This window comes from Neopelma chrysocephalum, unplaced genomic scaffold (assembly GCF_003984885.1).
Source record: "Neopelma chrysocephalum unplaced genomic scaffold, ASM398488v2 Primary Assembly neopelma1_96315, whole genome shotgun sequence".
In the NCBI taxonomy this organism is placed as follows: Eukaryota; Metazoa; Chordata; class Aves; order Passeriformes; family Pipridae; genus Neopelma; species Neopelma chrysocephalum.
The window spans coordinates 8467-21594 of NW_020924963.1; the positions used below are offsets into that span (position 1 = coordinate 8467).

General features: G+C 64.9%; 2 protein-coding genes across 2 annotated transcripts; one reads left to right on the plus strand and one right to left on the minus strand.

Moving 5' to 3' along the window:
* The first annotated feature begins 178 nt into the window (after positions 1–178).
* Positions 179–860, plus strand: LOC113981252 (cytochrome c oxidase assembly factor 3 homolog, mitochondrial). Its single transcript, XM_027708559.1, is given in 2 exon segments — positions 179–419; positions 500–860. Coding segments are annotated over 2 exon segments (354 nt in total). The 3' UTR covers positions 613–860.
* An 81-nt stretch (positions 861–941) lies between these two features.
* WNK4 (WNK lysine deficient protein kinase 4) lies at positions 942–13125 on the minus strand (the record flags this gene model as incomplete). The annotated part of the gene is made up of 20 exons (XM_027708560.1): positions 942–1518; positions 1613–1710; positions 1826–2028; positions 2165–2588; positions 2701–2797; positions 3027–3658; positions 3785–3919; positions 4060–4117; positions 4394–4549; positions 4624–4740; positions 4811–4952; positions 5043–5110; positions 5183–5313; positions 5474–5804; positions 5880–6099; positions 6175–6263; positions 6819–6976; positions 7068–7288; positions 7497–7669; positions 12766–13125. Coding segments are annotated over 20 exons (3816 nt in total), but the record flags the coding sequence as incomplete, so codon positions are not given.
* Positions 13126–13128: the final 3 nt, after the last annotated feature.

Below are 13128 nucleotides of genomic sequence, written 5' to 3' on the forward strand. Positions count from 1 at the left end.
GATGGGCCCGGTCGCTGCAGGCTCAGCCCGGGCGCTGCTCGAGCCTCAGCGCCCTCCGGGTCTCGTGACCCCGCTCCGCCAATCAGCGAGCGCCGCGGCCGGCACGCGCCGGGCCTCAGCCAACCACTCGACGCCGCGCGCCGCCCGCGCCCTTCGATTGGTCAGCGCCCGCCGACGGATGTAACGTCACTGCGCCGCGCGGAGGCTGCGGGGGAAGATGGCGGCACCGGAGGAACCGGGCTCGGTGGCGGCGTTCGCGAGGCGCATCGACCCGGCCCGGGAGCCGGGGCTCAGCCCCGAGCAACGCCGCCTCATGGCGCAGGTGGAGTACGCCCAGCGCCAGCGCGTCCTGCAGCGCCGGCTCCGCGGCCGCAACACTCTGCTGGCGCTCGGCATCGCCGCGGTGACACTTGGCATCTGTATCCTCGGGGGCTGGGCCGGGGCGGAGTCAGGGGGCGCCGGGGCCACTCCTGCTGTTTTTCCTTAACCCCTCCCGCAGACGGGTACACCTTCTACTCGGTGTCTCAGGAGCGGTTCCTGGACGAGCTGGAGCAGGAGGCGGAGGCGGCGCGGGCGCGGGCCCGGGCTCGGGCCGAGGGCGCGGCGAGCTGAGCGCGGAACGCCCGGCCCGGTCATGCCCGTGACTGAGCTGCCGCCCCCGCGGGGCTGGACGGGCCTCGAGCCCGGGGCAGCCACCCCCGGGGGTTCGGGCCTGCCCCGTGCTCAGCGCGAGCCTGGGGAAGGTCACGGGGGCTCCCCGCGGGCAGCCCCCACCCCGGGGCCTTTGCCGGCACTGTGCCCACGGGAAGGACAGGGGTGCCCAGGTCCCACCACTCCTTACAATAAACCCTCTCACTGGAGACTGTGTCAGTGTCCGTGGAGCAGCTGCTGGGCAGAGCCCAGCTCAGGATCTCACCCCCTCCGGGGCTGCTGGGGTGGGATTTTCTGTTCTGCTCTGTATTGTGGCACAACAAAGCCAGCAGCCACAGGTCCTGCCCAGTAGATACACACACACAGCCTTTGTATTCAATCCATGTTTATGAAAATGTCTTCTGCACACCAGTTCTTAACAAAGTGCTCCTGGATCGTGCAGCTCCTGGTGCTCCAGCTCCATCCTGTGACCGGGCCACGGGGAGTTCGTTCCACCCCGTAGGGCAGGCGGGGGGCTCAGGCCCGTGTGGGAAGGGGGATGGAGATCAGTGTGGTGCAGGGCTGGGGTGAGCAGGGGCTCCGGGGTGGGCTCAGCTCAGTAAAGCCACAAGAGGTGGGGACACCCGGTACATGTCCTCCAGCAAAGGGGCTGGGGACAGCGGGGAGGGCCCCGGGAGCACAGGGTTGGAGGTGGGACAGACTTGCCCCTGGCCAGCTGCACTGCCCCTATGGAGCCCGCGGGGTCCCCACCACAGGTCTGGGTTGCCCAGGGCTGGCACTGCCCTCCAGGGGGTGCAGGGGCTCTGCCCTGGGGCCACAGGCACTTGGATGAGGTAGTTCATGAAGTCACTGCTGGCCAGCCGGCTACTGTGGAGAGAGGTGGCTATGAGCCAGGAGCATCCCAGGATCAGCTCCCACCCCTCACCCTAACCCCTACCCTCACCCTCACCCTTGCCCTTACCATGCGGCCGAGGTCATCGGCGAAGGTCACCCCCTTGCTGAGCCGCTGCTCCTGTGAGCCCGTGCTGCTTCCACTCAGCGAGTTACGGCGCATGATGCCTGCGGGGACAGCAGCCCTGAGCGGGGGCAGCGGCCCTGCAACACCCAGCCCGGAGAGATCCCACAGACCCCACCCAACTCGGGGCTCTGGGGGGAGCGGGAGCGGGGCTGTCACCTGCGGGCTGTGCCAGCTCCAGGCGCTGCAGGCTGTTGCGGCGGGAGGGGTTGAAGCTGCCCTTGGAGAGGCGGCGCTGGCGGCTGGACAGCATCGCGGCAGGAGAGACGATGCCCAGCGGTGGCTGCTTCCCCATCCTCAGGTACAGCTCCTCGATCTCCTTCTTCTGGGCGCTCTGCAGCAGCTGCACCTCGGCCAGGTGCCTGCGGAGGACATGGGGTGTGGCAGCAGGGCCTTGGGGAAGGAGCATCGCCTTCCCACCTGGGATGGGTGGGAAGACCTGTCCCCTCCCGCAGGCCCCCCCGTCACCTCTTGGGTGCAGCCCACCCTCCTGCTCACTTCTGGCGCAGGTTCTGCAACTCCTCCCAAATCTCCTCGTCCTCGCTCTCGGTGTCATCGCTGCTCACATAGGACAGGCTGCGGGGGTAGCTCAGCCACACCTGGCTCAGCACAGCCTGGGGGGTGCTGTCTGTGCCCTCCTCCCCAGGGCCTTCCTGGTCGCTCTCCAGCGGCGCCACTGGCACTGTGCCCTCCTTGGCCAGCGCCTCCTCAGCCTTGGCTTCCTGCTCCGCTGCCTCCAGCACTGCATCCGAGTCGTTGCTTGAGCTGTGGCCCATGTCGGGGGCCGTGGGAGGTGGGGAGCCACTCGCTGGCCCCACTTGCTGCTCTCCCTCGCTGCTGCTCCCATTTGTCACAGGGGAGGGCGCAGGCAGGTCCTTGGTTGGTATCACATGGAACCGGCCCAGCACCTGGGGCTTGGCTTCTACTGGGGACAGAGGCAGCTGGTGGGGTTCAGGGCTCGTGGGCTGGCGGGAACATCACGTGCCCCAGCACAGGCATGGCCTCGGTGCAGCCCCAGCCCTGCCCCGCCTCACCTTCGTTGATGGGTGAGAGCTGGGCCGTGCGCACGGCAGGGGCCGGCAACTCCGACACGATGAGTGAATGGCTGGGCTTGGGGACACCGGGTGGCACCTGTGGGACCTGAGCACCATCAGCTGCCCCTTCCCACATCCCCCCACATCTCCTGTTCCCCCACTGCTGCTCCTGTGCCCTGGTACCCACTGCCCACTCATTCCTCCCTGTATCCAAGTGGCTCCACAAGCCACGAGGCTTCCTGTTCCCCTGCAGCTACCACCCAGCCCCCCTGGCACTGGGCTTCACCTCAAGCAGCCTTGGGGAGCCTTTGCACCCCCACACTCACCGTGCTGCCCTCTTGACTCCCAGGCGTGGACGAGGTCAGCGGTGGCAGGGGACTACCCACGGCCTCACTGTCTGTGGGGCACATTGGGGCTGGTGCTGGGGGTGGGAAGGATATGGGCCCCCCGGCAGTGGGGACATCAGCCCCTGCTGACTCCAGGATCCCACTGCCAGGCGGGACTGGCTTGACTGTGCTGGTGGGGTCAGGGTAGACAAAGCGTGGGGCCCCCAGGACAAGACTCTGTGGCCGTGGCAGCAGTGGAGGGTAGAGGTGCCCACCCGAGCTGGCGATGGGGGAGACAGTGGGCAGCAGCGTTTGGGCCACGCTCATCACTGCCAAGGAGAAGACGTTGGCCAGGGTCAGGAGGGGGGTGGTGGGGGACCAGGGTGTGCTGGTCACAGGGGGGCTGAGGGGGGTGGTGGGGGACCAGGGTGTGCTGGTCACAGGGGGGCTCAGGGGGCTGCTGAGCTCACAGGAGACAGGGGACGTGGGGACAGGCTGTGGGGACAGGAGGGCTTGGGGCAGGGCTGGTGGGACAGGCCCCTCTGGGGTCCTTGTGGGGGTCTGTGGGAACACCGGTGAGGACGTGAGCCAGGAGGGAGCCATCGAGATGAGGGGCCAGGTCTGCACAGAGCCTGCAGAGAGAGGAGCATCAGGAGCAGCTCCCGAGTGCCCCCTCCTCCCCCCCGCCCAGGCACCCCAGAGCCTCGATCCGGCGGCCCCAGTGCGATGGACACACCCGGCCCTGCCAGTGCCGGTACCTGTGGGGGCCTCCAGCGGCACCGGGGCTGCTGGTGCCTCTGCGGGGCTGGCCAGGTCCGTCTCCGATGGGGAGCGGCTCAGGGATGGCAGGATGGGGGACTGCACAGAGAGTCTGGGACTGGTGCAGCTCAGGTCTGCAGCACAGGGGTGACAACCAGGCTCAGCCAGGGCAGGACATGCCCCATGAAAACCCCCAGGCTTGGCTGAGGCCATCCCCTGCCCTGCATGGGGCTTAGGGGGGACGAGAAGAGCCCACGCAGGGGCACAGACATACCACTGAGCGAGGATGAGGAGGAGATGGAGCGCGAGAGCCCCTGCAGCTGCAGGTCCACCTGCAAGGAGGATGAGCTAAGCCCAACACTGGGGCAGAGGCCCCCGGCCAAGCTGTGCTAAGCCCCACCCTGGCCCCACCACCTGTGGAGACAGGAGCTGGAGGCTGTGCCAGGCAAGGGACCACCACCACTTGTCACAGCAGTGGGCAAGTCACCACAGGAGGACCCTGTACCCCAGCCCCCTTCCCCCCGGGCTCTCTGGGACCAGGCAGCACCCCCAGTCACACTCAGCATCAGCAGCTTTGCCAGCACTGGCAGGGCCGGGCTGGCACTCACGGGGCTGCCCACGCCACCCTCAGCCTCGGGGCTCCTGGGCAGCTCGGCACCACTGCGCCCGTCCTTGCGGAGCAGGGTCTCCACGCGGTGGATGATGTCCCGGATGCGGTTGATGAAACCATCCCGCTCTGACTTGAGGATGAACTCATTGTGGACCTGAGGGCAGAGGGGCTGGTCAGCACCTGGCACAGCCGGGCAGGTCCTCGCCCTCGCCCTCACCCCGCACTCACCATGACAGCTGCGATTTCCTCCGGGTTGTCCCCATCCAGGTCAAACTTGAAGGTCACCATTTTGTTGTTGTAGGTCTGCAGCTGGCACTCCACCACCCGGTCACTCTTGTCGGAGATCTGTGGGTGGCAGGGCTGGCTCAGCCTGGGAGTGCCTGCCTGGCACCCTCCCGGCACCCCTGGCACTCACGTTGGTTATGCGCAGCCTGGAGCGGGCTCGGCGCCGCAGCAGCTTCCCCGAGGCTCGTTTGGGCGGCAGCTTCGTGCTCTGCTCGCTGGCCGAGAGCCCCTCGCAGCCATCGCTCATGCCCGATGCCACATCTGAGGTGTAGCTGCAAGAAGCCCCAGCACTGGAGCATCAGCCTGGCCATTCCCAGGTGCCACACTCCCCATCCAGCCCCCATCCAGCCCCCCAGCCTCACCTGTCCACCGGGGAGGAGAAGCCGCTGGCGGGGGGCAAGCGCTCCGTGGGCAGCTGCACCGCGATGCTCTGAGGGTAGAGGACAGGGTGAGATGGTGCCACAGCTGCCCTGACCCCCTCCACCCATGGGGCCTCACTCACCGTGGGGAAGCAGCGCACGGGCCGGGTGGGAGGAGGGCTGGCAGGGTCCCCAGCCACAAAACTGCGATGGGCCAGGTCTGGGGAGTCCAGGAAGCCGGAGGAGCTCAGGTATCCATCTGTCTCACAGTCGGCTGTGGAGGAGCGCTGGCATGAACCAGAGCAAGTCCCCTCCCTGGTTGGGTGCCTGGGAAAGGGCTGTGGGGCTGGGAGAAGGAGAGGAATCCCCCACCCACCTCCCGCCCCAGGTCCCCTGCTGCCCACCCAGCTGTCGCCCACCCAGTGCCTACGCACAGGTGGCCGAGGAGTAGCTGGTGTGCCGGTAGGCAAAGTGCTGGTGCTGGTCGGCCTCGGGCTCCTCAGGCTCCGGGGGGAAGGTGCTGCTGAAGACGGAGTCCCTGGAGCCAGGGATGGCTGGGGCAGGCGCGGGGGCACCAGGCGGCCGTGGGGACTTGAGCTCCTCCAGCAGCCGCAGGACACCCGGGGGCTGCTCTGGCTCTGCAGGTGATGGCACGTCCTGGACACGCTTCAGCTTCTCCCGCTTGCGCTTGATGGCGGCCACACGATCCCTCACCGCCTTGGCCACCAGTTTGTAATCGGCCTCACAGATGAAGCCCAGGACCACCTGCATGGAGGGGGCTTGTCACTTTGGGGTGCAGGGACCCCACAGCACCCAGGGCTCCCTTGTTCCCATCCCCACCATCTCCTGGGCCACTTCCTCTGCTACATCCTTGTGGAGCTCAAAGAGGAACTCGATGGCGTTGTTGTCCTTGTATTTGCCGTGCAGCTTCTTTGTGTCATCCATGCGCAGCCAGAGCTTGAGCCCAGACTTGACACCATCATCCTCCTCAGCCAGCTCCACGTGCACCCCCGTGTCCTCCTGGAAGAAGGAGTGCTCCAGCAGGTCCTGGATGGTGTACCTGCGGGGGACACAGCTCAGCAAGGGCTGGGGGCCAAGGGGGTCCATGCCACCCAGGCCCCCGCCCTGACCCCACCTCTCATTCTTGTCCATGCGGATGCAGCCTTCAATAATCTCCTTCAGCTCTGGCACCTTCACCTTGTAGAAGCTGCTGGGCTTCAGGCCCTGGGGGTGATAAATGTCAGCACCTTCTTCTGTGCCAACTCGCTGCAATGCCGGGCTCCCAGGGCCCGGGGAAGAACCAGCCCAGGGCCCCAGTGGAGCTGCAGCAGATCCCATGGCCAAGCCACGTGTGCCTGCATGGGCCAGGATACCCTGGGGCTCTGGGTTTCCACCCCAGCAGGCAGGAGCTGGCAGGAACTGGCTGTGACCGGCCAGGGCAGATGCCATGCCCTGTGTAGGGGGTGGCCAAGCAGACCTGCTCCTGTTCCACCCCATTAATGTGCTGGCAGTGCCTAGTGTAGGGTGAGGGACACAGGGTCTGGACAAGCCGTGGCCCCACCACCACCACCACCACCACCATCACCACCATCACCATGCCCCAGCCCAGCAACCCCTCGCTGACCAGACTATCTTTAACCACTTGCACAACCTTCCCAGTGACACATTTTGGGCAGCAGCAAGGCCTGACAGCTTCAGCTGACTGTCCCCCCTGCCCCTTGTCCTGGCTCCTGCAGCATCAGCCAGCAGCATCACCCACTCCTGGGGCAGGGGCCTCACCGAGGTGACCTTGCGGTAGATCTGGGCAGCGTTCTGGCACTCGGAATAGGGGTACTCTGAGGTGGCCATCTCCAGCATGCACATCCCAAAGGCGTAGACATCCACCGCCTCATCGTACTTCTCCTCGTACATCTCTGGTGCCATGAACTCGGGGGTGCCTGGAGGTGGCAGTGGAGCTCAGTACCCCCAGGGAACCCACCCCCTGCAGCCCCCCCAGCCCCTGCGAGCCCAGCCATGCTGGGACCCCACCTATGACACTCTTGGCAAAGGAGGCTCGCTTAAGTGTGGCCAGGCCCAGGTCCCCGATCTTGACTGAACCCGTGGGGCCCGTGATGAAGATGTTGTCACACTTGAGGTCACGGTGGATGATGGGAGGCGAGCGAGTGTGCAGGAAATGCAGCCCCTTGAGGATCTGCCGGCTCCAGCGCTGCAGCACCTTCAGCTTCATCTCCTTAAACCGCTTCAAGTATCTGCCAGGGACCAACAGGGCTCAGACCCCCAGGGCTCAGACCTGTGAGGCTTGGACCACACCCCAGCCTTGGCCCAGCCCACCCTCCTCCTGCTGCCGTGCCGAGGCTATCCAGACTCAGGTGCCCACACAGGGCAAGCAACAAAGAGCACCTCAGCAGGGACCCTGCCCCCTCCCCTGCACACCCCCATCCAGCGGTCCCTGCTCACGTTTTCAGGGTGCCAGATGTCATGAGCTCTGTGACCAGCACAATGCAGATCTGCCCTTTGATGGTTGACTTCCAGGAGTCGTAGAAGCGAACGATGTTGGGATGCTGCAGCCCCTTCAGCATCTCCACCTCCTCGCTGAACCGCTGCCGCTCTGTCTTCGACAGCTTCCGCGTCTGTGGGAGCCATCGAGGGGGTGAGGGGGGCACGTGGGGTCCTGCCGAGACCTGCTGTCCCCCAGCACAGCGGTGCACACAGGGCTGGGACCACCCCGGAAGGTGGCCTCCCTCCACCCCTCTCCCCCCGCTCTGGGTGTGCGCACAACAGACGGGGCACTGAGAAGCTCCTTCTCGTGTACTTCCCCGCTGTCCTGTGCTGGGGCCGCCCATCCCTCCCCTCGCTCAGCCCCCAGCCGGAGCCCACCCCCTCCCCAGAGGACAGGGAAGCCCACCCTGCAGCTGCCCTGCCGAGGGGACACGCGGGGGCTCTGCAGCAGCGGCTGCCATCCTGCCCTGTGCAGACCCCATGGCCACGGCCCTTCTGCCCCCGCCGGGGCACCACCGGCACCAAGCTCTGCATGGCGGGGTGCCGGGACAGCCTCAATGAGGCCTTTGTTGGGGAAAGCGGGCGGGGGAGGCTCCAGCCCAGGTTTTTCCATGTTCCTCCTGCTCTAGTTAATTAAACTGGAAACCGAAGCCGAGGGTGCTGAGTGGAGCTGGGGTCGGGGCCAGCGGAGGGGATGGAACCCTCAATCCTGGAGGGACACAGCCTAAGAGTGCAGGGAAGGGTGGAGCTGACTGAACAGAGCTAGAGGAGCTGGATCCTGCCCTGAGAGGGGCAGCTGTGAGTGCCGAGCCCTGGGCAGAAGCAGGAGCAGGAGCACCGACAACTCCACCACAGCCTGGGGTCCCGATGAGCTCAGCTGCTGCAGAGCCTGGGGGCCTTCCAGCTGGGACCCCTGCCCAGCCCGTGCTCGGGGGCAAGGAAACCGGAGCTGCCATGGAGCTCCCACTGCCAGCACTGCCAGAGCCGTGCTCGGCCCCTTGGCCGGTGGCCGCCATCCCTCAGCCCCAGCAGCTTTCGTAATATTTTCATTGCATCACAGGTGGCCCCACGGCCGGACTGGAGCCGCTTCATAATCCCCCCTGCATTTAACACACGCTCTGGGACCGGCTCAGCCCAGATGAGAACCTGAGCCTGCTGCAGTGGGATGAATGGGACCTTTCATACGCGAGGAGGAAAACAGCCCCCGAACCCCTGCATGGCCAGCAGCAATCACCGGCTGCCCTGCCCAGTGCCACAGCCACCATCACGCCCTTTGGCTCCCCACTGCCCACAGAGGCATCCAGAGGCTTCACTGCACCCCGCAAACCTGCAAGGGCACAAGGAAGCTGTCATGGGCTGTGAAGAGTGGCAGAGAGGGAGTTGTGAGTGGCCACGGCTCTCCCAGCTCAATGAGAGCAGACCCCCACTGCGCAACCCCCAACCCCAGGCAGGACCCCAGCACAAAGCCGCCTCTCCCAGTGTGCCTGGAGCAAAGTCTGGGGGAGCTGAGGGTGTCCTTTGAGCCTGTGCCAGGGCTGCTGGGCTCACCTGGCACCGTTCCTCATGCACGACCAAAGTGGCAGCCGCTCCCAGTCCCAGGCATCCTGATGCTCTCCCCATTGATTGTGGGGATCTGTGGCCAGAGGAGCACCAGGGAGGGCAGGGCAGGCAGGGCTGCCAGCACAGACATGCTGCACGGCACGGGCACACCACGTCCTCTCCTAAGAGCACTCGCACAGGGTGGAGGAGGACACTGGGGATGGTGGTGTGGGGATGGTGAGGAGCTGGTGGCAGCAGTCCAGCCCTATCCTGTGAGCCAGGAGCTGGCTGCCAGGAAGCCCAGCACAGCCAACACCAGGAACTGAGGCCAGCAAGGGAGGAGGGAGGGCTGGGCATGGTGGCTGAGGATGGTTCTCGCCTCTGCAGCAGGACCTGTCCCCAGCACTTGGCAGTGTTGGTGCTCAGCACACTCCGCAGCAATCCCAGGGCTCTCCTGTTCCCATAGCCCTTGGTTGTGCTGCTCCCACAGCCCTCAAGGGCCCTGGCTCCACAGTGGCACTCGCTCTCTGGAGGAGCATTCACAGCAACACCACGGTGGGGCACAGAGGGGGTGCTGGAGAGCGCCCAGCCATGGCCACAGCACTTCCAGCCACAGGGAAGTCCCAAGCCCCCTGCACAGGAGCCAACTGTACAGCAGCAGTGCCCTGCCCACAGGTCTGTCCTGCTGAGCAGGGAGCTCCTGCGTGCTCACAGGCATGTGAGCACACACACAAGGTGCCCCACAGCCCCGGGGCTGCTGGCTGAGGTTACCAGTCCAATCTCGGTGCTGGAGCCAGGAGAGGCACGACAGCACCCACTGCCCAGGATGCTCTTGCCCACTGGGGAGCCCCAAGGGGTTCCACAGGAAAATCACTCACAGACAGGTATTTACAGCCCAACCCCACTCTGGGCCTCTGGTTTCCTCCCTGCTTCCTCCTTCCCCATTGCCCGCAGCACCTACCACAGAAATAGTCCTGGGCTAAAGCTGGAAAGCACAAACAGCGGGGCTGTGGACACAGGCAGGAGGCACAGACAGACGCTGCGTTCAGGAGTAGGGGGCAGTGGTACGAGGGGATGGGGTTGGGCAGGTCCCCAGAGGGGTCTCACAGGAAGACTGGACAGGCAAAACCAACCTACAGCTCACCAGGCTCCGAGGAGGGAAGGGCAGGGCGAGGACAGTAGGGAGAGATGGGATTTGGGACTGGGATCCATCACAGCAGCTGGACAAGGCTCGCTGGTGCAGAACAGGTCAGGTTTGAGGTTAAGTATTCATTTGGAATTGAAAGGCAATAGAAGGAGAACTGTGAAATGCACAGGACAAAGCTATTTTTAAAATGGCAGAACCACAACCACTTTTATTTGCGGTTCCAAATCCCATATTTGTGTCACAGTGTCCAACTCTTTGCATGATTGCTGAAAAAAACAAACTTCTAAAAGTCTGCCTCTGTGCCCTCAGCCCCTTGTGGGACACGGATTGGACACGGATTTGGGGACAAGAGACACTGGATAAAGAGTGCTCAGTGGGACGAAGCCAAATAGTGGGTGAGGAGGGGAGAGGGCTGGGGCAGAGGGGTGGTGGGGAGGTGCAGGGGTGGCACTGGGGGGGGAGCAGGGCTGGGGCTGCCCACAAGAATCTGGTTGTGCTCCCCTGGCAAGGTGCAGGCCAAGGAGAGCCAGGTCTCCCAACACCATGGGATGCTCACAGGAGGGTCCCTGCCAACAGCTCAGCTTAGACCCCGGCCTCTCTACACCTGCCCCCTGCCAGCTCCCCTGGGAACAAGCAAGTGGCTCCTGCCACTCCTGCCTGGCTGACTCTCAGGACCGGCAGTGGGGCCAGCATGTGCCTGCTGGACTGAGGCACGGGAGCATTTTGCTTCCCAGCTTCCTTTCCCCCACCTGGATGGTGCGGCCTCAACTCCCCGGCAGCCTCTCACAAATGACCAGCGCTGCCCATGGGCAGCTGCAGGGATGGGCAGGAGGGCAGGGAAGGAGATGTGCTGCCAGTCCCACTGTGCAGACCAGGTGCCAGTCCAGGGGAGCTCGGGCACAGCTGTGACACGGGGCTGAGACCCACAGGGAGGGACACGGAGCCAGCTGAGTGGGAAGCACCAGGCACGGCTGACTCATCCAGAGAAGGTCCTGGTCTCACCAAGGAGAGCCTGTCCCCGGCAGCAGCTGCCACCTGAAGGGACTTAGCAGAGGTCAGGGACATTTGGACGGAGCCGTGGGGCTGTGTGAGGGTGGGAGAAGTGAGTCAGCTCCGGACTGAACTCTCAGCAATTCTCTGCAACCCATGAGGGGGGGCCAATCCTCACCCTCCTCACTAAGAGGCTACAGTCAGCCCTCCAGAAACCACCCACCTGTCTCTCAGGATCTCTTCTTGCTCTGCTGGGCTGCAGCCACCCCAAGGACCCAGCCCAGGCAGACACCTGCCACTGCACTGAGCTTTTAGAAACAATTCAACAAACTCGCAAGACATGTTTTTCTGTGTCAACAAGGACTTGGACCTTCCCACCACAGCAGCCATCCCAGGGCCAGGAGCCTGTGGGAGACTTTGGACTTCACCAAAGCCCTTCCCCAGGGGCTTCAAGGAGAAAAGTGAGCCCCATGGCACAGCTCTCCTTGTGCACCTCCATGGGCAAGATCAGCCCCATCAAAAACAATAAGTGGGCAAAGGCATTGCACAAGCAACATCTTCACCACTGCCCTCAGCATCCCATTGTCTGCATCCTGCTGTCAGGCTGTAAGGAGCAAAGGGGATGAAGGAGTATGTCAGCATAGAGGAACGCTCCTCAGAGACCTGGAAAACCACAGGTAGCTGCTCCCAGCAGAGAGCCCCTGGCAGCACCACAGAAACCACACACAGGTGCCCACAGACTCTACTTCAGCAAAGGTCAAGCAGGCAGAGCACATCAAGGTCGTGTTGTACCCTGCTCCCAGCTGACACCCAGCCCCCGCCTGCTGCAGGCACGTGCTCCAGAGCAAACCAAGGGCTGTCGGAGCAAACCTCAGAGCCATTTCCAGCACTGGCACAGACACATGGGCAGGGAGGGCACTGATGTCCTCGCTGCCCTCCCAGGGGAAAATCTGCAAGCTGGTGGGCACCAGAAAGGCAGAGGGTTGTTCAGCCCCAGCAGCTCATCCTGGATCCACCTGTAAAACCCCAGAGCAGGGACTGGCACCAAGAGGTTGGGTCCCCTGGCATGCTCCAAAGCACAGGCGGCAAAAAGGCAAATGGAAAACAGCACGTGATGGGCAGGAGGGCCAGGAGCAGCGGTGCTAAGCAGGAGTCTGGGCCTGGGCCAGGAGCCCCGCGAGGCACCAAGGCTCTGGCAGTGATCGGCACAGCACAGGGCAGCGAGGGGAGCCTGTGCCCAGCCACAGGTCCCTGCCCTGCCCTGCTGCTGTGGCTCGACTGGCTGGTAGTGCCTGGCAGAACTGAGGTCTCGAGAGTCCCTGCCGTCACCAGAACAGGCTCCAGCCCGGGAAGGTGCCCCACGGGTCCCACACAGCTTTCAGGCAGGCAGCAGGGGTAAGCGGGCTCGGGCCTGAGGGCCTGCACATGCCAGGGAAACTGGACGGAGAAGGGTCCAAGTACCCCTCTCGAGCCCCTTGCCCCGGGGCAGGGGTCTGCGGGCACGGGTAGAGCGCGGGTAGGCAGGGGCGGAGGCGCTGGCAGGGGCCGTACCTGCAGCTCGCACCAAGCCACCTCCACGGTGGTCTCCGTGTCCAGCCCCTTGTAGACGGTCTTGAAGGAGCCGCGGCCGATCTCGATGTCGAACTTGAGGAACCGGCCGTCGGGGGAGGTGGCGACCGCCCGCGTCTCCACCTCCTCGCTCTCCGTCTCCTCCGGCTCCCGGAGCCCGGCGACGCCCGACGGCGGCGGCGACCCCCCGCGCACTCCGTCCGGTGCCGGGTACCCCAGAAGCTCCAGCTCGGCCGAGCTCCGCCGGTTAAAGCGGGAGGAGGCGCGCCGGGAGTCGCGACCCGAGGGCCGCCGGCTGCGGTGAGGGGCCCGTCCGGGGAGCCCCGGTCCCGGCTCCGGCTCCGG